Here is a 24,543-nt window from a genome sequence, read left to right as displayed (position 1 = left end):
TTTAAGGGGTGTCTTGATAAATACACGAATAGGATGGAAATAGAAGGATATGGTCCCTGGAAGGGTAGGGGGTTTTAATTCAATCGGGCAGCATGGTTGGTGTAGGCTTGGAGGGCCAAAGGGCCTGTTCCTGTACTGTAATTTTCTTGTTCTAAAAAGGAAAAACGCATGAAGCCGAGATGATTGTTTATACCTGAACTAAGATGTCTTCGCTTGGGGGGATTTTCTACTGGAGTGTATGGGCGCTTGGGTTTTCTTTCTCTTCGAGAGGGTGTTTGCTCTTCAGCAGACTGCTTCACCTACATTGGGAGGAAAACCTGCATTAATATATCATATTTAACTCCTTCAAAAAGCAAGATATACATCTGAGCAGAAAACGGAGTTGCATAAAACATACATCCAGAGCCCTCAAAAAGTTCATCTGCACAAGACATGTGCGTTCTGTTCATTAGAAAGTGCAATCATTACAATGCATTATTTTGCTTATATAACTATGACAATTTCAAAAGTAATTGCGCAAAGCACCGATACTATTAGATGCAAACGCACAAGTATTTTTGATTTCCAGGAACAATTTTAATGAGTTTATGCAGTGGCCCATACTAGCAGTGCAACTGTATGAATATCGGCTGTTCAGAGGATTGGCATCATCTGTTGAATAGCCTGCCAACATTCACCAACTAGGATGCCATGAAGAATGGCTACTTTGGTGGCACAGGGATAGTTGAGAGTGACAATCTTGGTATGGCATAGACTAGAATCTTCAGAAGGATGAATACTGGAAAAAGATAGGCAAGAGTACTTGGCAATAAGAAAACGACTGGCAGAAATCCAAAAGATTCATGTGCAATCAAATCATAATAAAAAGAAAAGTTTTAGATTCAGTCTTTTATGTATCTTTCAAAAACAAATTGCACATTCCCTTTTACTTTAAATACCAGAACACTTAACCCATGACAATGCTGATCAGATTGATATCTATACATCCAACATGAGACCAATATTTGAAAATTTGAATAGAAAACCATTAAGTTTCTCCAAATCTTCCAGATCATTGTGACAAAATCATACAAAGCAAGTACCTATGCAGCAAAATAAATGAGGCTCAGCAAAACAAGCACTCCTACTTGTTGGATTACCTGCACCTGGTAGTTCCTTACAACTATAACAAAAGCCATAAAATATTTTTAAAATAAAAAACTTGCCTCCCTAATAAAAGCAAATATTTTAATAATTAATGGAAAACATTTAATACCAACAACTAGAAAAACAAACAACTCATTGCTTGACAACACAAGATCTGAATTTCTTTGTGGGGACAGGGACAGTGTGCATAAGGTATATTCCTTTCTACTTATTGAAGACGGAGCCACTTTGGTGAGTGAGGGTGTACAGGCATGTGTAAGTGGTAATAAAGCAGAGCAGAGAAATGGTTTATTTCCTAATTGGGATTAAGACCATCTCTGTTTGCTGATTATATGTTTACTTCAGAAAGATATTAGGTAAACTAGTTAAAATAGTGCCATAATAATGAACACTTTAATGTAAATAGTCTTTCAAGGATGAAAATAAGCAGAACAAAAATGAATCGAGAGACATTAACGCAAAATCAAGATCAGGGAAAAGTAGTCAGCACAGAGCACAATTTGGTGCAAGGGGAAATTCAGTACTGATAGCAAATGCGATGCTGCTTTTTGCTTCAAACGTTTGGGGAAGTTTCTGTAAGCTTGAGGCAGAACATATTTAGAATTGCTGTCCTTCCTAATGCAAGTCAGTACACAGAAAAAGAAAACAAATTAAAGTGGATACAAATAATCTAGACTAAGATTTGGCAAAGTAAATTAAGTGTCCAGACTGCAATATGTAGGTGTTTGTGGACAGGTAGGCTGCCCAGAGTGAACACATTCGTTAGTAGATGTCTCAAATCTTGCTTGGAGTCATTGAGATGTGGTAAGTTGAAGGCACCCGAACACAATGGAGGGGGAGCAGCATCTGGACAGTTGCTCCAGGCTTCGATCACACCTAAAGGTGTAGGTTCAGAATGGTTGGTATGGCTGTTAGTGTGCAGTTAAGAGGAATCAAGGAACGCAAGGGATAAAATAGAGAACAAAAAGAGCGATCGGTATCAACACGCAAGATGCATTTGCTACCAGTGAGGATAAGGATTAAGACTGTTGGAAGAACAGCTAGAATACAGGCCCTAGCATCATGGAGCAGGAGTTTGCCCAAAAGGAGGGAAGAGCAATGTGGTAGTTGCATGTGATTCAATACGTAAGGAGACTGATAAACATCCTTTCCTAGCAGGATGGTAGAGCCCCACATGATACGTTGCCTATCTGTTGCCAGAGTGAAGAACATCTCAAACAGACTTGAACAGATACTGGAGAAGGGATAAGATCCAGTGCAGTTTGGACCACAACATGGGGACTAGTAGGCAACAGACCCTGCTTGGAGAACATCAAGAAATGGAAGATAAATTAAAAAACAAGGCGTCAAAGATTATATTCTCTGGATTATTACCTGAGCCATATGCAAATTGGCATAGAGATAAGTAAATAGGAATAAGGAACCTTGGTTCTCAAGGGAGATTGTAACACTGATTAAGAGGAAGAGAGAATTGTATGAAATGTACAGGCAGCAAGGAACAGATCAGATGCTCGAGGAGTATAAAAAATGCAAGAAACTACTTGAGGGAAATCAGGACAACTAAAAGAAAACATGAGGTTGCTTTGGCAGACAGTGAAGGAAAGTCCAAAGAGCTTCTATAGGTATGTTAGGAGCAAAAGGATAGTGAAGGATAAAATTAGTCCTCTTGAAGACCAGAGTGGTAGGCTGTGTATGGAACCAAAAGAGATGGGGGAGATACTAAATGGGTTTTTTGCATCCTTATTTACTGAGGAAATGGGCATGGAGTCTACGAAAATAGGGCAAACAGGTAGGGGGGGTGGGTCACGGAACCTTTACAGATTAAAGAGGTGGTGGTGCTGGCTGTCTTGAGGCAAATAAGAGTGGATAAATCCCCAGGACCAGATAGGGTATTCCCACGGACCTTGAGGGAGGCTAGTGTTGAACTTGCAAGGGCCCTGGCAGACATTTTTAAAATGTCAATATTCACGGGGGAGGTGCTGGATGATTGGAGGGCGGTTCATGTTGTCCCGTTGTTTAAAAAAGGTTCCAAAAAATATCCTGGAAATTACAGGCCAATAAGTTTGACGTCGGTGGTTGGCGAGTTATTGGAAGGTGTGATAAGGGATACGATCTACAAATATTCGGATAGACAGGGACTTATTAGGGAGAGTCAACATGGCTTTGTGTGTGGTAGGTCATGTTTGACCAATCTATTAGAGTTTTTCAAAGAGGTTAACAGGAAAGTGGATGAAGGGAAGGCGGTGGAAGTTGTCTACCTGGATTTCAGCAAGGCCTTTGACAAGGTCCCCCATGGGAGATCAGTTAGGAAGGTTCAGTCGGTAGGTATACAGGGGGAGGTTGTAAATTGGATTAGACACTGGCTCAATGGAAGAAGCCAGAGAGTGGTTGTAGAGGATTGCTTCTGAGTGGAGGCTTGTGACTAGTGGAGTGCTGCAGGGATCAGTGTTGGGTCCATTGTTGTTTGTCATCTATGTCAATGATCTGGATGATAACGTGGTAAATTGGATCAGCAAATTTGCTGATGATACAAAGATTGGAGGTGTAGTGGACAGTGAGGAAGGTTTTCAAAGCTTGCAGAGGGACTTGGGCCAACCAGAAAAATGGGCTGAAAAATGGCAACTGGAATTTAACGCAGACAAGTGTGAGGTATTGCACTTTGGAAGGACAAACCAAAGTAGAACGTACAGGCTAAATGGTAGGACTCCAAAGAGTGCAGTTGAACAGAGGGATCTGGGAATATAGGTACAGAATTCACTAGAAGTGACGTCACAGGTGGATAGGGTTGTAAAGAGTGCTTTTGGTACACTGGCCTTTATAAATTGGAGTATCGAGTATAAAGTAAAAGTTGGAGTGTTATGGTAAGGTTATATAAGGCATTGGTGAGGCTGAATTTAGAATATTGTGTACCGTTTTGGTCATCTAGTTACAGGAAGGATGTAAATAAAGTTGAAAGAGTGCAGAGAAGGTTCACAAGCATGTTTTCGGGACTTGAGGAGCTGAGTTAGAGAGAGAGATGGAATAGGTCAGGACTTTATTCCCTGGAGCGTAGAAGAATGAGGGGATATTTGATAGAGATGTGTAAGATTTTGATGGGTATAGATAGGGTGAACGCAAGCAGGCTTTTTCCACTGAGGCTATGGGAGAAAAAAACCAGAGGGCATGGGTTAAGAGAGAAAGGAGAAAAGTTTAAAGGGAATATTAGGCCGGGGGGGGGGGGGGGGGGGAGCTTCTTCACGCAGAGTGGTGGGAGTGTGGAATGAGCTGCTGGATAAACTGGTAAATGCGGGGTCACTTTTAACATTTAAGAAAAACTTGGACAGGTTCATGGATGAGAGGGGTGTGGAGGGATATGGTTCAAGTGAAGGTCAGTGGGAACAGACAAAAAAATGGTTCGGCACAGACAAGGAGGACCAAAAGGCCTGTTTCTGAGCTGTAATTTTCTATGGTTCTGTAAGATTAGGTAAGTAAACATGTGGCTGAATGAGTGCACTGGGAAGTGGGGGGAGGTGGGGTTCCATTTAGACTAAGACACTGGAGCAGAAGGCAGCCATTTGGCCCACCGAGTCTGCTTCACCAGTAAATGAAATCATAACTGACTATGATAATCCTCAACTGCACTTTCCCATTTTGAAGTTAACCATAACCCTTGATTCTCCCATCTCCATAACCCTTGATTCCCTCGCTCATTAAAAATCTACGTAACGATCCAGGCTCGACAGCCTTCTGCAGGAAGAATTCTACAGACTCACTAACTTCAGAGAAGTTAGTGAGTCTGTCAAATAGGTGGACCCTTACTCTGAGATTATGCCCTCTGGTCATCATCTCCCACAAGGGGAAACAACTCCTCAGCATCTATCCTGTCAAGCCTCTTGAGAATCCTATATGGCTCCCATAAGGTTGATTCTCATTCTTCTAAACTCCAATGAGTGCAGCCTTATCTACTCAACCTCTCCTCAAAGGAAAATCCATCCAAACCCAAGATCAATCTAGTAGCCCCCAATGCTAATGTATCTTTCCTTCAATAAGGTGGCCAAACAACAGTTCACAGCATTCCAGCTGTAGTCGAACTAGTGTCTTGTATAATTTAGCAAAACTTCTCTTTTTTAAATACTCCATTGCGTTTGAAATAAAGGCCAACATTCCATTTGCTTTCCCTGTTACATGCTGAATTTGCATGCTAGCTTTTTGTGATTTATGCATGAGGTCCCCCAAATCTCTGTGCTGCAGCTTTCTGCAGTCTTTCATTTTAATAATATTCAGTTCATTTATTCTTCCGACCAAGGCGCATAACTTCAGATTTCTCTACACTAGATTCCATCCTCACCACTTGCCTTCCCACCCTATTTTTGTGTCATCTGCAAACCTGTCAATGTACAGTCACTTCCCTCGTCCATGTCAGTAATATATATTGTAAACAAATGTGGCCCTAGCACTGATCCTTGTTTAAGTTACATACGGTCACCCTGAAAGTGCCCCTCTTATCTGTCCTTCTATCAGTTAGTCAATCCTCCGTCCATGCTAATGTACTATACCTATTGCCATGGGTTCTTAATATTACATCTAACTTTATCTATCCTGCTCCTTATATAATGATAAATTTGTCAGGCGTTGTATCCCCATTTTCATAGGACTCTGACACCAATATTGGGGCAGGAAGGAATTTTACTACTGGGATGGGTTCCACCTGAAACAGGCTGGGACCAGAGTCCTAGTAGAAAGGAAAATAGATAATAAGAATTAAGCAGAAAAAAATAATTTCCCTATAAGAATAAAGTGACTTCAGCATAAGGGAAGCAACTATTTATTTAAATCTTAAGGGTTTATTTAAATCTTAAGCCTATTTCTCTTAATTTAGTATGTGATTTAATAAATAGAAGCATAGCAGTACACCTCAGTCCCACCAAATTCACATCTTATAGCTTTTGTGAACTCTAGGATGGTTTTCCTGAACAACCACATGTGCAGGAACTGTCGTCAGCTGGAAGGGCTCAAGCTGAGTTTCAGAGCTTGAGCAGTAGCTGGTATCACTGGAAGATAATTGGTGAAGCAATAGTGATAGAGCTCCAGTTAAGGGGAGAGGTGGGTTTCTCTGGAGACACAGATGTGATTCGAGGATGATATGTTGCTTCCCAGCATCCAGGTTTTCACTAGGCTGCTGCAGCGGGAGTGGTGTGGTATTTTACAATCAAAGGTTTAGTCCATAGCAGTACCAAGAACATAGGTAGAGAGGTAGGCAAGGTCCTGCAAGCCAACTTTAGGAAGCTAGCAAAGAGATCAAGAAGCAAGCCTTCAAAGGAAACAACTGCTAGATTACTCCTGGTGCTACTTACCAATAAGTACAGAAACAGAAGATAGTGCAGATGAATGCCTGGTTAATAAGATGACACAGGAAGAAGGGCTTTAGATTTCTAGGACACTGTGAGCAGTTCTGGGGATGTGGGGACTTGTACAGACCTGATATCGAACATCAATAGGCCCAGAAGCAATGCTGTCAGGGAGGTTTGCCAGTGCTGTGGCAGAAATTTTAAACTAATTAGGCATGGTGATGGGAATTACAATGTAGCATGAGAAAAGAGAACAAGGTGCACAAAAGATTGGGAGAGATATATAGCTTTTAAACAAAGAAATACTTCAATATTATTTTGTGGCAGACTGAAAGCAAAGATGATCAAATTCAGATTTACTTTGCATATATATATAAATTGACTGAAAGACCTGAGGGTGGGAATTGTGGAGATACTGGTTGTAATCTTCTAATCCTCTCAGATAGGTATAGTGTCAGTTTGGAGACTTGCAAATGTTAAATCATTCAAAAAATGATGCTATGCTAAACGCAGCAATGATGTGGAGATGTCGGCATTGGATGGGGTAAACACAGTAAGAAGTCTCACAACACCAGGTTAAAGTCCAACCAGTTTATTTGAAAGTAAACCCACAAGCTTTCGGGTTTGCCCCTTCATCAGGTGAGTGGAGTGTTCTGGCCAGAACTATCTTTACTATCAAATAAACTGGTTGGACTTTAACCTGGTGCTGTGAAAAACAGCAACTACAGGCTTGTTACTTTGATTTTGGTTGTTGAAAAATTTTTAGAAAAGATAATCCTGGACAAAATTACGTCACTTGGCCAAATGTGGATTAATCAGGAGAAGGCAGCACATTTGTCAAAGGCATATTGAGTTTAAACAACTTGAATGAGATTTTTTTGACGAGGTAATAGAGAGGGTTTGATCAGAGTAGGTAACACAGTTGATGTGTCCATATGGACTTCCAAAGGGCATTTGATAAAGTGCCAAATATTAGACTTGCCATCAAAGTTGACATGCAGAGAATAAAATTAAGAAGTGTCACAACACAAGGTTAAAGTCCAGCAGGTTTATTTGATAGCAAAAGCCACTAGCTTTCAAAGTGCTGCTTCTTCATCAGGTGAGTGGGATCCTAAGAAACAGAAGAAGCAGTGCTTCGAAAGCTAGTGGCTTTTGCTACCAAATAAACCTGCTGGACTTTAACCTGGTGTTGTGAGACTTCTTACTATGTTTACCCCTGTCCAACGCCGGCATCTCCACATCAAGAATGAAAAAGGAGAGAGGTAGCATTGATACAAAGGTGGCTGAACAACTGAACAGATTAGTGGCCGGTTTTTGGAATGGAGGAAAGTATCCAGTAAAGTTCAACAAGGGTTGGCATTAGGACCACTGATTTTGACTACTTAATGTCCTATACCGGGCATATATAGCAATTTTAAAATTTGCAATGACAAGGATTTGGAAGTATTATGAACTGTGAAGAGGATAGAGGTAGACTTCAAGACAGACAGACAGTCTGACTGAATGGGCAGGCATTTGGCAGATGAAATTTAATGCAGAGAAGTGTGAGGTGATATATTTTGGCAGGAAAAATGAGGCAATTTAAACTAAGATATACGATTCTGAAGAAACAGACACCTGGGGATGTATGTTCATAAATCATTAGAAAATGAGAGTGCAAATTGAGCAAGTGATTAAGATAAACAGAATTCTGAGCTTTATAAATACAGGTATAAGGACATTATGAACATTTATAAAAACACTGATTCAAATGGAATGTTTAATCCAATTCTAGGTACCATTCTATACGAAAGATACAGAAAAGAGTGACTTCAGTTGAGTGGATAGATTGGAGAAGTTGGGATTATTCTTGTCAGCAAAGAGAAGGTTTGAGAGCAAATTTGGTAGAGATGTTCAAAATCATAAAAGGTGTATTTAGAACAGATGGAGAGAAATTTACTCAGCAAGTGGTTACAACTTACACTACCAGAGAGGCTGATGAAGGCAGATTAAATTGTGGCCTTCAAAGACAATTGGATAAGCATCTGAAGAGGAATGATTTGAATGGCTATGGGGAAAGATCAAAAGAGTGTGATAAGTTAGATTGCTCCTGCATAACTGGCATATATACAACGGGCTGAATGGCCTACTTCTCTGCTATGCATTTTTTCACAAGATGAATTTGGATTGTACATTCACAGAGCTTGTTTTCTAATGATATAAATTATCTGATCATGAGGGACAGTCCGTTTCAAAATGTAGAAGTGAAATAAAGTATTCCTTAGAAAATGACAAAATAAAGCAAGATTCTTGATTATATCTTGAATTTACATTTCAGCCAGGCCCCTGCTGGGAGTAGCATGCAGAGCTTTGGGCCCTCCATAATAGGAGCTTGAATAGGAATGGAAAAGATAGTGAGCATTTCACAGATTAATCCATGAATTAAAGGCTATTTCATCCAAACCTGCTAATTCAAAGTCATTTTTTAAATCAAAGTCTTTAAAGAATATCCAAACATTTGAATTCATTTTAACAAATGAGTACATGCCAGGAATGCTAGAAAATATCAAAACATCAAACGTGATCTAAACCTGAGCACTATACAATGCATAATGCATAAATTCATTTTGATATATTCTCAGAGATGCTTCCTGCCAACAGCCAGAAGTATTTTGGCCCCTTCAGCACGCACATAATTATAAAATTGTAGGTAGGAACAGAAGATTAATGGTCATTAGGTTGTTTTGCTGTCCTAAAGAACTTAACTGGTTATTTAACATACTTCTCAGAACAGGGAACCTGCCATGGCTATCCCATCTGGCCTACGAGTTGGATTCACTCTGTCTGACTCTGAAAACTCTTCTAATATTCAGTAGTCACTCAGGAGTTCAAACTAGAAATGAGCAATAAACGCAACGCTTTCAGCATTATCCATGCCCTGAGAACAGTAAAAAAACTGGAACCATGCCAGAGATGGAGGGTGGTTCTCCATCATTGCCTGCTCATCAAATGCACTTTGGCCTCTTCCTCAATCTCATTGAGCAGCAAACACTGCCTTTCCCACAGCATCAATTATTGGGCAGCAATCCCTCAACAACACTGAAAATGAATTCACACTCCAAGTCTATTAACAGTTGCAAGAGAACCCAGAAACTTCCTGCCTCAGAAACGACTGCTTGTCCTCATGTAGAATTCATGGCAGTAAGATAGAGCTGGACAGTTGAATTTACCGTGGCAAAAGCCATTTCAAACAGATCTACTTTTAGATGAGGGTACACTTTTCATCGTTTCTGTAGGTTATACAGAAGCAACAGCATCATGAAAAAATATGTGGGGAGAGGAACTAAACTCCTAATTTGAAGCAGTTTTTCTTTACCACCCCTACCCTTCACGGCAAGTTCGTGCAAACCATAATGTTTTGCAGCTCGGACCTTTTTCCACCTGAAAATGTTTTATTAAAGTTAATATCCTGCTTCGATGCTGTTTTTGAGGGCGGCTCAGGCATTTTATTTAGCCAGTTGTTGACGCTTCCTGTGGAAATATTGTTTACTACCCCAAGTGTCAAATCTTTGGTGAATTCATTCATCTTTTTCTATAAAGTGAGGTTGGGTAGTCCAACTACTCCACCCTGCTTGAATCAGTCTGAATTAAGCTGCAAATTTTGGCGTGGAGAGCAACTTAAATTCAAATGATTGGCTTATTTAATTTCTAGGTAAGCAAAATTTTTCATAAGGAAACATTTTTTCAATTTGAATGAAACAGCTTTGAATCAAAAGTAAACTGGAGTTACAAAGTCTTAAAAAAGGGTTCATTCTCCCACAGGAACAGACAAAAGGTGATTAATACACGTTTTCAAAACCATGCAAAGTTTTGAAAGGATTTTGAAAGATTGTTTTCACAAATGGCCTGAAACTGAATATCTGTAATTCCATTAGATAAGCAGAATACATGCCAGGTGCTGTATCAAAGGCAGACAGAGAAGAGCATGGAAGAGGAAGCACACTTAAGTCACCCCTAATAGTTGAACCATTTGGCATTTTATTTTCCACCAACATGTATCCTTGCTATAAAGCTACTTACCACAGCTTCATCTTTCCACTCACAACTTGCACTTGTGATTATTTCTGATACAACATCCTGCTGAACTGGCAACTCTACATGAATGGGTAAAGAAATTTAGTAAGGAAAACTCTTTGCAAGATTGTGTTATTAGTTCTGTCATTGGTTAAATCCATAAAAAGCAAGCTACCTGTAGCAACGCTGCAAAGAATATGTCTCACTCTTGTGCACTCTTATCCAGTTATCAACATGAAGTTGTTTTTTAAAACGGAATAAGTGCACACATATATTTAACTTTCAGTAGGGTCAATAACTTCAGGGGCACATCCAAGACAAAACAACCTGCTTAATTGACACCCCTTTCAACTTAAATATTTACTCCCTCCACCACGTGTACTGTTTACACAACTCACCAAGGCTCCTTCGACAGCACCTTCCAAATCCATGACATCTACCACTTAGAAGGACAAGGGCAGTAGGTGCATGAGAACACCACCACCTGCAAGTTTCCCTCCAAGCCACACAACATGTTGACTTGTAACAATATTCCACTCTAACATTGTCATGAGATCAAAATCCTGCAATTCTCTAACAGCCCTATGGGTGTAGCTGTACTTGGTGGACTGCAGCAATTCAAGAAGGTGGTTCACCACCATCTTTTAAAGGGCAATTAGGGATGGGGAACAAATGCTTGCCAATGATACCCACATCTCAGAAGAGTAAAAAAACTAATGGTGAAGTCTAAACAGCTTATAGCCTACATACAGTTTCAGAATCACTCAGCTATCCACTATTTTGAAATATATACTGTGGAGATCATGTGAATGTTTCCCCAACCATCAGGTTCAGTTCTTTTCAATGGCAACCTGTAGGTTTGACATGACAGGGAATAGGGAAATAATATAAATATTCCTACTGAACTGAGAAAGCCAAAAGAACTGATCGAAGGCTTGCCTTCAATAACACAGGATGGGGAGAAAATCAAGTTGCTCTGAAAAGGTAACAACACGCAAAAACTCTAAAGCTATACTCCACAGTAAATTCCCAATGTTGGGTCCTATTTCTGAATGAAAAACTCAATTAAACTATTTTTAAAAAAATAATTCTGTGAACACTCAATAGGTGATCTTTGTACATTTTCTTCTTACCTTGCATCTCCACTTTTGATGGGTCACATTTTGTATCAAGTTCTTCTGCTTGTTGTTCTTTACATAAATCCTCTTTAATGTTTTCTGAAGTATGAGATTCTTCCTTTCCAGAACCTTCTACAGGAGGTTCAGTTGCATCTTGGCCAACTGAGGGTGTCTCATAGCTAAAGTTTTCATCAAGTGTTGGAGTAGCTGGTGAAGAAGGATCATAATGAACAAAATGTGCTATACTTGCAATGGTATGTTGAAGACCTGCATCATCCAATGTTGGAGTATCAGGAGAAATGGCCTCATAAGGGGAAAGTAAGGATCCACGCTGCTCTACACTTAGAGGAATATTTAACTCATTTGGCCTTGCTGCTTGGTCAGCAGCTGCTTCCTCAGTTTGCTCTTTTTGCAACAGAGCTGTGGAATCACCAGTTTTGTTCTGTGCAGCTTCATGTTCTTTTTCACCCGGAGGCATGTTGTCCATATGCCTGCCCTCACTCTCTTCACTTTCCAAGGTTTCATTTCTCTCCTCTAATTTATCTTCAGTTTTCAGAATCTTTTTTGCTTCCATCTTGAAGTCTCCTGTGCAATTGTGCGCAAATTGTTTTGAATCCAGTGTGCATTCTTCTGATTTTAACTGGAAACTTTCCATTTCAGTTCCCTTGTCGTCATCAATCTGATCAACTTGTACTTCTTCCTCTGACTTTGATTGCAAGCCTTCAGATTTTTCCCCTGTATCACTCGCTTTGTCAATGTCTTTCATATGCCATTCTGTTAATTTAATTTCAGTATTTGCAGAATCATTTTCCTTTTTTGCTGTTTCATCGGTTCCATCATCCTGCAGATGAGCTTCAGATTTTGGCTGATCATTCTCAGGTTTATTTCCCTCCTCCGTACCATTGTCTTTAGCAGCTTCCACATTTCCACAGTTTGACGCTGCATTTTCCAGCTGACACCTTTCACTTGTTTGAACATCTCGATTATCTACTGATATCAGTTTGGACAGAGAATTTTGAGAGTCATTTTCTCTTTCTTCAGATTTTTCATTGCATTGATTATTTTGCACTGTTTCCACTGATCTCGATCGAGATTCCAAATCATCTTCCTTTTGTATGCTTTTCTCACTGCTTTGTCCTTTTTCTTTGGACTTCTCTTGCACATTTTCCAAGTACTCTTTGGATTTAGACCGGATATTTTGAGAATCATTTATCTTTTCTTTTTCATTTCCAAAATCATGGATGTTTTCCTGTCCTTTTTCTTTTGATTTTGATTGAGGCCTTTCAGAGTACTCCCTGGATTTTAAACACTGGATGTTCTCTGAATTACATTTTGTGTCAATTCCCTTTTGTGTCTTTTGACTATCTTCTCCCAAATTTTCTTTGTACTTTGATCGAGAGCTTTCAGATTGTTCTATTGATTCTGACCATAACTGTTCGAAGTGCTCCTGGGATTTTGTCTGAGTATTTTCAAAATCATGCATTTTCTCTATTTTATTAACTTTATCTTCCTGCGAGTCTTCCTTCGACCTTGATCGTGAATTTTCAGAATAAATGTTTTTAGAATCATGCCTCTTTTCGATTCCTTTCTCACTGCCTTGACCGCCATCCTGCACATTCTCCTTGATTCTCGATCGAGAGCTTTCTGAATGATCCTTGAGTTTTGACGCAATGCTTTCAGAATCACGCTTCTTTTCCATTCCCCTTTCATTGTTTTCAATGACTTTCCACACTTTGTCCCTGGATTTAGGGCAGGTGTTTTCAGAATCATGTCTCTTTTGAATGCCCTCACAATGAAGATCGCCCTGCAATTTTTCACTGGATTTTGATCGTGAGTTTTCTGAGAGCTCCTTGGGTTTCCCCCGAGGATTTCCAGAGTCATTCCTCTTTTCCATTCCTTTCTGATTACATTCAATATCTTCCTTGGGCTTAGACCGTGAGCTTTCACTGCCGTCCTTAGATTTTGACCGTGAGCTTTCAAGGCTGTCCCTGGATTTCAACCGCAAACTTTCACCACCGTCCTTGGATTGTGAACGGGAGCTTTCACCACCATCTCTAGATTTAGACCGTGAACTTTCACTATTTTCCTTGGACTTTGATCGTGAGCTTTCACTGCTGTCCTTGGATTTAGACCGCAAGCTTTCACCGCTGTCCTTGGGTTGCAGCCGGGAACTTCCACCACTGTCTTTATACTTAGACCGTGAGCTTTCACTATCATCCTTGGATTTAGATCGTGAGCTTGGATTACCATCCTTGGATTTTGACTGTGAACTATCACTGCTGTCCTTGGATTTTGACCGTGAACTATCACCGCCGTCCTTGGATTTTGACCGTGAACTATCACTGCTGTCTTTAGATTTTGTCCGGGTGCTTTCACCACTGCCCTTGGATTGTGATCGCGAGTTTTCACTACTATCCTTGGATTTTGATCGGGAGTTTTCACTGCTATCCTTGGACTTTGACCGTGAGCTTTCACCACTATCCTTGGATTGTGACCGCGAGTTTTCATTACTATCCTTGGATTTTGATCGTGAGCTTTCACCATAGTCCCTGGACTTTGACCGTGAGCTTTCACTGCTATCCTTGGATTGTGACCGGGAGGCTTCACTACTATCCTTGGATTTTGACCGCGAGCTTTCACCACTATCCTTGGACTTTGACCGCAAGCTTTCACTACTATCTTTAGACTTTGACCGCGAGCTTTCACTACTATCCTTGGATTGTGACCGGGAATTTTCACTATTATCTTTGGATTTTAACCCAAAGCTTTCACCACTGTCCTTAGATTTTGACCGTGAGCTTTCACTACTATCCTTGGACTTTGACCGCAAGCTTTCACTGCTATTCTTGGATTGCGACCGGGAGTTTTCACTGCTATCTTTGGATTTTAACCCAAAGCTTTCACCACTGTCCTTGGACTTTGACCGCCAGTTTTCACTGCTATCTTTGGATTTTGTCCGCATGCTTTCACTGCTGTCCTTGGATTTTGTCCGTGTGCTTTCACTGCTGTCCTTGGATTGTGACCGGGAACTTTCAACAACTTCCTTAGATTTTGATCGAGACCTTTCAGAATCGTGTCTCTTTTCTATTCTCTTCTCATGTTTGTCTTCCTGTAATTCTTCCTTGGACCTCGACCGTGAATTTTCAAAATTCTTTCTTTTCTCTTTAACTATAACATCTCCCAGTAAACTTTCTCTTGATTTTGACCGAGAGCTTTCAAATTCATTTTGTATCTCTTTCACTTTCTCATGACTCCTTGTATCATCCTGCATTTTCTCTCTGGATTTTGACCAAAAGATTCCAGATTCACCCCGCCTCTCTTTGCTTTTCTCCTGGCCTTTCACAGTTTCCTGCAAGCTTTCCTTGAATCTTGACCGTGATCGTTCAGACTCATTCCTCTTTTCATTGCCTTTATCATCTTGTTCATTTTCTTTAATTTTTGTTCGACTATGCTCAATTTCATTTTTCACCTCCTTGCTTCTCTCATGGGCTTTAACATCTTCATGTATACTTTCCTTGAATTTGGGCCGAGAGTTTTCAGAATCATTCCATTTCTCTTTCCCCTTTTCAGTGGCCTTTTGATCTTCTTGTGAGTTTTCCTTGAATTTTGGTCGAGCGCTTTCAGCTTCATTTCTCTTTTCTTTGTTTTTTTCATGGCCTTTTGCGCCTTCCTGTGTATTGTCTCTGGATTTTGGCAAAGAGTTTTCAGCATCATATTTTTCTTGCTGCTTTATTTTTGAGTGCTCTCTAGATTTGGCATCTTGGCTCTGTTCTATTAAAGGTGAATCTAAAGAATTAGAAGAAACCAGAGCTTTGTTGTCGCTCTTTGAAACAATAACGTAAAGGCAATTGGACATGGCTTTCTCATCTGAAATATCCCTCATCTTCTGATCAGCATCCAAATGAAAATTGTCTGTTCTGAAGCCACTTTTACACACCACTTCACTTTCTTTTATATGATTGACATCATGTTTCTGCTTAGATGACTCCGTACTTGTATTTCCTCCTTTTTCAAAATCATTAAGTTTATTATCGGCAGTCAATTCCAATGCCTCCATAACTGAGTCTTGGGAGGACGAATTACTTCTTAGCTGCTTTCGACAAGGCTCATGATCAATTTTCAATTCATCACTGCTTTCATCATTTGACTGAATAGATTCTGAAAGTCTCCTAATAGGCTTTGATGGCAGATTCGTGGGCACTGTACTCTTGGAATCTTTTGAAGCAAAGGAAGCAACAAGCTTTTCTTTATTCTGAAAAAAAAGATCAAATTTTAGTGGTGAAACAAGAAACAAAAGTAGTTTCAAAATAATCAACTCGGCACTATGTGGAACAGAAATACCTGCCCATCTTTTACAGGATGATAAAGATGAGCACTGAACTGAAAAACTATTTGTTTTAGATGATTGAGCACAACAGTGCAGAAAAACATTTATGCTGTACAATGGCTTACTTTGGTTGAGTTACTCTATGCAGATAACATACAAATGAGATAAAAAGAGCACTTTCAAGTGAAATCTTTGGAAAAGTATCAAAAATTAAGATTCAATATTTATCGGTTTATAGAATGAAATGTATTCCCTTGAGCACCAGATAAATAATTTGTCCTTGAAACTTGATCAAATATCGACTTCTACACAGAATGCAACAACCTTTTCCTCAATTTTTGGATAAATGCTAGATATATCCTTGAGACAAAAAATTAGTTTTCAATTTTAATTCAAGCTAATACTTCATAATTGCCACTTGCACATTAGAATAGAACTGGCTATTTCATCTATGCTATTGCAAAATGCACAAATTCTAGATAGATATTATCTACCTCGGTTTTAACCTGTGTCTCGCTAAATTCTTCTGGTTGTTCACGCTTCCTTTTTCTATCTTCATGCGAAGCAAGTTCCTCTGTTAGATTTCTGAAAATAACGGATAACAACATAACTCCCAATACATGTAAAATTTGCATATTCTGTTTATTTTCCAATATTAATTATATTGACAAAAAACGGATCCAAAAATCAGTCCATGGTGTCAGAGCACAAGTTTGTGGTGGGACGTATATTCACATCTACAATTCCCAATGCCAGAGTGGTCAGTGTTAACTTACACTAATGTGGAAGATTTGCTGCAGGCTACTTTTAAACATCTGACAGCCAGGCCATGAACCAGATATGGACTTGGCTATTCTCACTTAACTGCAGTACTAAACTGCTGTTAGTGCAGGCTCAATGGGCCAAACGGTCTCCTTCTGCGCTGTGCAAAATTCTACGATTCTACGCCTTTGGACACCCCAAAAATGTTAATACAGGTTGTAATCATCTTTACCAAAAGAAGAACGAATATACTCAGATTATCTATTCATCACAAGATGTAACGTGGCTAAAAAAAAAATCATGCAAACGTGCCTATTTTTGTCATTTTATTTTTAAAACCACTCCACGTATCAAGTAACGACTGAAGGCATGGGATGCTGCAACTGGTATGTGCCCTTACTGCCCAATTCACCATACCTGCATCACTTATCTCAGTGTTAAATTACATTCTAGACTTGCACCTAACATTCAGACACACCACCTTTCCCACATTTATTGATACCCCTAGTCTACCTCCCACTACCTCCAGCTAATCAGTCATATCAGTCAAACACAATACAATACAATTAGTGCATTTTACCCTCTCTCTCTCTCTCTCTCTCTCTCGCAGAACAGGGTGACACAGTGGTTACTACTGCTGCTTCACAGAGCCAGAGACCCAGGTTCAATTCCGGCTTGGGTCACTGTATGTGTGGAGTTAGCACATTCTCTTTGCGTCTGCGTGGGTTTCCTCCGGGTGCTCCGATTTCCTCCCACAGTCCAAAGATGCGTGGGTTAGGTTGATTGGCCATGGTAAATTGATCTTAGTATCAGAAAGATTAGCAGGGTAAATGTATGGGGTTATGGAATTACAGCCTTGATGGGATTGTGGTCGCTACAGCCTTGATGGGCCGAATGGCCCTCTTCTGTACTGTTGGAACTCAATGATTCCATGAACAAAGTGATGCACAATAGATTGGGGAGCGAAACAGAAATGGTGGAGCAGTATGGTTCCTTATTCTCTGGGAGTTGGTTTTCTTCACTATGGGACTGACTGTTAATGGTGGCGCAGGCTCGTTGGGCCGAAGGGCCTGTTTGCCATGCTGGGTTGTTCTTTGTTCTTATGCTGGTTTTTATACGTAGTCAAGAACTTGCCCATCCCTTTGCCAAGCTAAACAAAGCTATTCCTGATTCGCATTGGCACAATTAACAAGAAATCATCTTTATACTGATTTGTTCCTGGTTTTAGTTTCTTCTTTGCAGGCTGTTCACCAGAAGCCAAACGCGCGGCCCAGTGCTCACAGCAACACCGCGTGGCCCAGTGCTCGTTCACAGCAACACGACTCTGCCCAGTCATGGATTCTCTAGAGCACCTCTCTCCAGTAGATTCCTATGCAAGATCCTAGCCAGTAGATGCACTACTTATTAGTGTCTCTGGCTGTCTCTTTTTTGTCACGACATGATGCACGTCCATAGTTTGCTTGCCTTGTTCACAAGTGAAAGAAGCTTGTGTCCAAGCCAAAAGAACATGCGCCCTAGATATAAGGTGCCAAGTGCACATGCAGGGCTTGCTGACCCGCTCATTGTTGCATCCTATGGCCAGAGACTACAATTAATTATTAAGATAAAGGCAAAGTACTTGGATGCTGTAATCTGAAAGAAAAACAAAGTGCTGGAGAAACTCTACAAGCCTGACAGTATCTGTGGGAAGAAAACAGAGTTGACATTGGGAGTCAAGATGATCTTTCTGGTCATCTAGACTTGAAATGTTGGCTCTTTCTCTCCATAGATGCTGTCTGACCTGCCGAGTTTCTCCAGCAATTTTTGTTTTTCCTACTATTGATTATGTTTAATTCCACTTGCGCTGCACAGGAATTGACTTCTCCAGCCAGTAGATATTACAAAATTTCTCCTCCTGTTTTAGACACGCACCCACTGGACTTGGTACATTACTCTATTCATCCTCTCTATGGCTCAAACAATTTCCAAAAGAGTAAATAATTGAGACAGTGGGGTTTTGCTGCAGTTAGAGTGGTGTGCAGTGTTGGCTTCTAAGTTAGGTGATCTGTGAGGAACACCACAACCCTTTTTATGCCCACCCTCAGGTCACAACCCCCCATGTAAGCTTGACCTACAAGATGCACTGTAGGGCCTCACCAAGGTTTCTTAGGCAGCTCCTTCCAAACCCACGACCATAACTATTTAGGACAAGAGCAGCTACCTGGGAACACCACAGCCTGGCAGCTCCCCTCCAAGTCAGTCACCATCCTGACTGTGAAACATATTGCCTATCATAGTGTCTTTGTGTCAAAAATCTGGAATTCCCTCCTGTGGGCATAGGTACATAAGATCATAAGAACTATGAGGTGTAGGCCATCTGACTACTCGAGCCTGCTCCACCATTCTATAATGGCTGATCTTTTCTGGACTCAGCTCCACTTACCCATCTGCTCAACATAACTCTTAATTCCTTTACTGTTCAAAAATCTATCTTTGCCATGTCAACATTCAGCAAGGAAGCTTCAACTGTTCCTCAATGGTCCCACTATAAAATTTTTGTTCCCAGTCTACCTTAGCCAACTCCTCCCTCATCCCATTGAAGTCTTCTTTGCTTAAGCGCAAGACACTGGTATTAGATTTTACCTTCTCACCCTCCACCTGTTTTTTAATTCAACCATACTGTGGTCACGCCTTCTGAAAGGATCCCTAACCAGATGATCATTAATTATTCCTGTCTCATTACACAGGACTAGAACTAGAAATAGCTTGCTCCCTCGTAGGTTCAAGGAAACTATCATGGATACATTCTAAAGCTCCTCCTCAAAGCTGCCTTGACCTGATTTTACAAATTGACATGTAGACTAAATCCCTCATAATTGCTGTACCAGTTTTACATGCATCAGTTATTTCTTTGTTCATTGCCCACCCCACTGATGTTATTATTTGGTAGTCTCTAGACTACGCTTCAGTGACTTTTTCTCCTCACTAATTCTAATTTCCACCAATGGATTCAACTTTTTTCTCCACAGAACCTATATCATCTCTCACTACTACCCTGATATTATCCCTAAATATCAGAGCTACACTACCTCCCTTACTTTCCTGTTTGACCTTCTGAATAGTTTGATACCACTGGATATTTAACTCCTAGTCGTGACCATCCTGCAACCATGTCTGTAATGGCCAATAATTCATACCCGCGATGACTTGTGCTGCAACTCATTCATCTTGTTTCGAATGCTACTAGCATTTAGGTAAAGTGCCCTTATTGTAGTTTTTATACTTTCTTTTTGAATCCTAACACCTCCATTAATATCATTGAAACCTCCTCTCCACATGCTAACCTGCTGTTTTATAAGAACATAAGAAATAGGAGCAGGAGTAGGCCATCCAGCCCTTCGAGCCTGCCCAGCCATTCAACAAGATCATGGCTGATCTGAAGTGGATCAGTTCCACTTTCTCACTTTCTCCCCTTAACCCTTAATTCCCTTGGCTATCAGAAACCTATCTACCCGTGACTTAAATATATTCAGCGAGGTAGCCTCCACGGCTTCAATGGGCAGAGAATTCCAGAGACTCACCACCCTTCAAGTGAAGAAGTTCCTCCTCAACTCTGAGCTAAACTGCACCCTCCCCCTCACCTTATTTTGAGGCTGTGCCCTCTAGTTCTGCTATCCTTTCTACGCGGGAAGAATCTCTCTACCTCTACCCTATCTATCCCCTTCATTAACTTATATGTCTCTATAACATCCCCCCCAGCCTTCTAAACTCCAACGAGCACAGACCCAGTCTACTCAATCTCTCCTCATAGGCTAATCCCCTCATCTCTGGTATCAGCCTAGTGATCCTTCTCTGCACTCCCTCCAAGGCCAATATATCCTTTCGCAAAATGTGGCAACCAAAACTGCACACAGTACTCCAGTTGCGGCCTCACCAGTACCCTGTACAGTTGCAGCAAGACCTCCTTGCTTTTATATTCTATCCCTCTCGCTATGAAGGCCAACATTCCATTCGCCTTCTTGATCACCTGCTGCACCTGCAGATTGGGTTTTTGCAATTCATGCACAAGGACCCCCAAGTCCCTCTGCACCGTAGCATGTTGCAGCTTTTCGCCCTTTAAATAATAATCCCTCCTACTATTATTTCTACCAAAGTGGATAACCTCACATTTGCTAACATTATACTCCATCTGCCAGGTCCTCGCCCACTAACTCATCCTATCCAGATCTCTCTGCAGACTTTCTGCGCCTTCCATGCAATTTGCTTTTCCACTCATCTTCGTGTCATCAGCAAATTTCATTACCCTACACTCAGCCCCCTCCTCCAGATCAGCTATGTAAATGGTAAACAGTTGAGGCCCCAGCACCAATCCCTGCGGTACTCCACTAGTCACCAACTGCCAACCAGAATAGCACCCATTGATTCCAACTCTCTGCTTCTTATTAGACAACCAATCCTCTATCCACGCTAACACCTTACCCCCAACTCTGTGCACCCTAACCTTTTGCAGCAACCTTTTGTGAGGCACCTTATCAAACGCCTTCTGGAAATCTAAAAATACCACATCCACCGGTTCCCCTCTGTCTACCACACTAGTCACATCCTCGTAGAAATCCAATAAATTCGTTAAACATGACTTCCCCTTCACAAATCCATGCTGCGTCTGCTTGATCAAACCGTTCTTTTCTAGATGTGTTGCTATTTCTTCTTTGATGATGGATTCTAGCATTTTCCCAACTACAGACATTAAACTAACCAGCCTATAATTCCCTGCCTTTTGTCTGCTATCTCTTTTAAACAGCGGCGTAACATTAGCCGTTTTCCAATCTTCTGGCACTTCCACAGAGTCCAGCGAATTTTGATAAATAATTACTAAGGCATCCCGCTATCACCCCTGCCATTTCTTTCAGAACCCTGGGATGCATTCCATCTGGTCCCAAGGACTTGTCTACCTTCAGTCCCATTAGTCTATCAAGCACTACATCTCTAGTGACAGTAATTGCATTAAAGACCTCATCTCCTACCATCCTTCTATCTTTAATATCTGGCAAGCTATTTGTGTCCTCCTCCGTGAAGACCAACACAAAAAACTTATTTAAAGCCTCTGCCATTTCCTCGTCACCCACTGCTAAATTCCCCCCTCTCATCCTCCAAGGGTCCAACATTCACTCTAGCCAGTCTCCTCTTCTTTATATATTTATAAAAACTTTTACTATCATTCTTTATATTTAGAGCTAGTTTAGCTTCATACTCTATCTTTCCTTTCTTTATCACTTTCTTAGTCATTCTTTGATTTTTTTAAAATCTTTCCCAATCTTCTAATTGCCCACTATTTTTAGCCACTCTGAACGCATCAGCTTTTAATTTAATACTCTCCTTTATTTCCTTCGATAACCACGGCTGGTTATCTCTTCTCTTACAGTCCTTCTTTACCATCGGAATATATTTCTGCTGAGTGCCGAAAAAGATCTCCTTAAAAATCTTCCACTGTTCTTCAGCCGTCCTACCAACCAATCTGCACCCCCAATCTACATTCGCCAATTCCGCCCTCATCTTATCATACTCCCCTCTGTTCAAACAGAGTTCACAGGTTCGGAACCTACTTTCTCATCCTCCATCTGCATCAGAAATTCAACCATACTATGATCACTCACCCCAAGAGGATCCTTCACAAGGAGATCCCTAATTCTATCTGCCTCGTTATACAGTACCAGATCTAAGATAGCTCGCTCCCTTGTAGGTTCTTGCTTCCCATTAACCATTATACTCCCTGTAGTTATACCTTTCCTCTCCCCGTCACTCTGGTACACCTCAGAAACTGCAGTAGTTCAAGAAGGCAGTTCACCACCACCTTCTGAAGGGCAACTAGAGATGGACAATAAATTCTGTTCTAGCCAGTAATGCTCACACCCCAAAAAAATGGAAAAAAACATGTTTTTTGCCAACTGACATAGCTGAAGCACATGATGAGTTATTTCATCAGTTACTACGGGCACGCAAATATGCTTTTATCAAAACCAGCTCTGTGTTCTAGGAATTATTATACCTTGATTCTCCTTTTCGTTTTCTTCTTAATGCCACTTTTTTTTCTAAGACCTTTTGTTCTTTCAAGGTGGCTTTCTTTACTTTTGGAATTAGGATTGTCGGTTGGTGCATTTTCCTTGAATTCATTTCAACATCGGAATTACTGCTAAAACCTGGAATAAAAATTAAGGTAGAAAGCATAAAAATACTTAAAATTTAACCTTCAGGCACTGTCATTAAATTAGATCACGGCTGATCTAACATAATGTCAGGTTCCCACACTATCCCCATATCCATGATGTTTTTACTATCTAGAAATCTATCAGTCTGTCTGCAACATATTCAACAACTGAACTACCACAGGGTAGAGAATTCCAAAAATTTACTACCTTCTGAAGAAATTCCTCCTCATCCCAATTCTAAATGGCTTGAAGTTAAAGTTTATTTATTAGTCACAACTAAAGCTTACATTAACACTGCAATGAAGTTAGTGTGAAATTCCCCTAGTCACCACATTCTGGCAATTGTTCGGGTCAATGCACTGAACCTGCATGTCTTTCAGATGCCTTTCTCTTACTCTGAGACCACGTACCTTCGTTTTAGACCTACCCTGCCGGGGAAACATACTTTCTGCATTGATCTAGTCGATACCTGCAAAAATTTTGTTTGATTCAATGAGATCATCTCTCATTCTTCTAAATGCTGGAGAACACAGAGCCAGTCTCCTCAATCTATCCTCATAGAACAAACTGCCATCCCAGAAATCAGTCTGGTAAATTTTATATGTAATCCCACTCTGACAACTATATCCTTCCTTAGGCAAGGAAATCAAAACTGTAACAATACTCCAGGTCAGTCTCTCTAAGGCGCTACACAATTGCAGCAAGGAAATTTACTGCTGTAGTCAAATCATTTTGCAATAAAGGCTAAAATACCATTTGTCTATCTATTACATCTGCAAAGTCATCCTTGAGGCCTCCCCACTCTGAGGTCTCCACATATGGGAAGTTTAAATTTTCATTGGGCAGTTACCTTGCACTTGGAACCATCTGATATGAGATTTTACTTGGCAAACTTCAGATAGTTCCAACTGTCTTATAGGAATACTTAGTCGTGAAAAATTAGAGCAATATAAACCACTTCTAACTAGTGTACTGGGCCTCCCGACTACAGCCCCCACTGTACTGTCCGACTAATACCCCAGCCCCTCAACTATCCCCCACACCTCAAATTACCTGCATTGGATTCCTTGACTATATCCTCCCCCCCCCCCTCCAAAACCCCCTCTGGAACCCCTCACTTCTCCCTATGACCCTCCCCCACACCCTCCCACTATCATCCACAATCTCGTGCTTCCAACTGCCCTTCCCCGCCAATCACTTGAATTACCCACTCTCAACACCCCCCTCCAACAATTCCCCCAAAATTTCTACTGACCACCCCCTGCACTGACCACATGATTCCTGTCTGTCGACCATGCGATCCTCCCCAGTAAGCCTTACCTTCTCCCTGGCTTCTCAAGGTGGCTGGGCCTTTAAGCCTATCTGCTTTATGACAGCTAGTGCTGCTAAAATGGGGATGTGGCTTCCTTTCTCCTGCACATGATTGAAGACCATGGGAACCTGTTGCACTGCCCAAGTTGGAAGATGGGGTGACAAAAACGCAATTGCATTTCAACGCAAGTAAATAGTGGAGTATCAATCTGGCTGTGGCTGTCAACCAGGGAAACTCTAGTCCATTTCATTCCACCTGCTATGACTTGCCCATTAACAGCTTATTCAAATTCCCTTGAAGCCTCTTTGCATTC

At 40.8% G+C, this 24,543-nt stretch overlaps 1 protein-coding gene across 2 annotated transcripts in view; it reads right to left on the bottom strand.

The window, feature by feature from the left end:
• The window catches only part of bod1l1 (biorientation of chromosomes in cell division 1-like 1), an 81,514-nt gene that overhangs the window by 12,862 nt on the left and 44,109 nt on the right, over positions 1–24,543 (bottom strand). For both annotated transcript variants that reach the window (XM_080190018.1, XM_080190027.1), the window contains exons 8-12: positions 22,759–22,909; positions 16,466–16,556; positions 11,660–15,896; positions 10,533–10,606; positions 194–299 (exon numbers count right to left, since the gene is read on the bottom strand). In XM_080190018.1, coding sequence (XP_080046144.1) covers positions 194–299; positions 10,533–10,606; positions 11,660–15,896; positions 16,466–16,556; positions 22,759–22,909 — 4,659 coding nt within the window. The remainder of the gene's footprint in view (positions 1–193; positions 300–10,532; positions 10,607–11,659; positions 15,897–16,465; positions 16,557–22,758; positions 22,910–24,543) is intronic.

The sequence above is a fragment of the Carcharhinus amblyrhynchos genome, chromosome 1, assembly GCF_965287045.1.
Source record: "Carcharhinus amblyrhynchos chromosome 1, sCarAmb.v2.hapA, whole genome shotgun sequence".
Classification (NCBI taxonomy): domain Eukaryota; kingdom Metazoa; phylum Chordata; class Chondrichthyes; order Carcharhiniformes; family Carcharhinidae; genus Carcharhinus; species Carcharhinus amblyrhynchos.
Note: the sequence above shows the minus strand (reverse complement) of the source record. Positions and strands in the feature narration are given on the sequence as shown.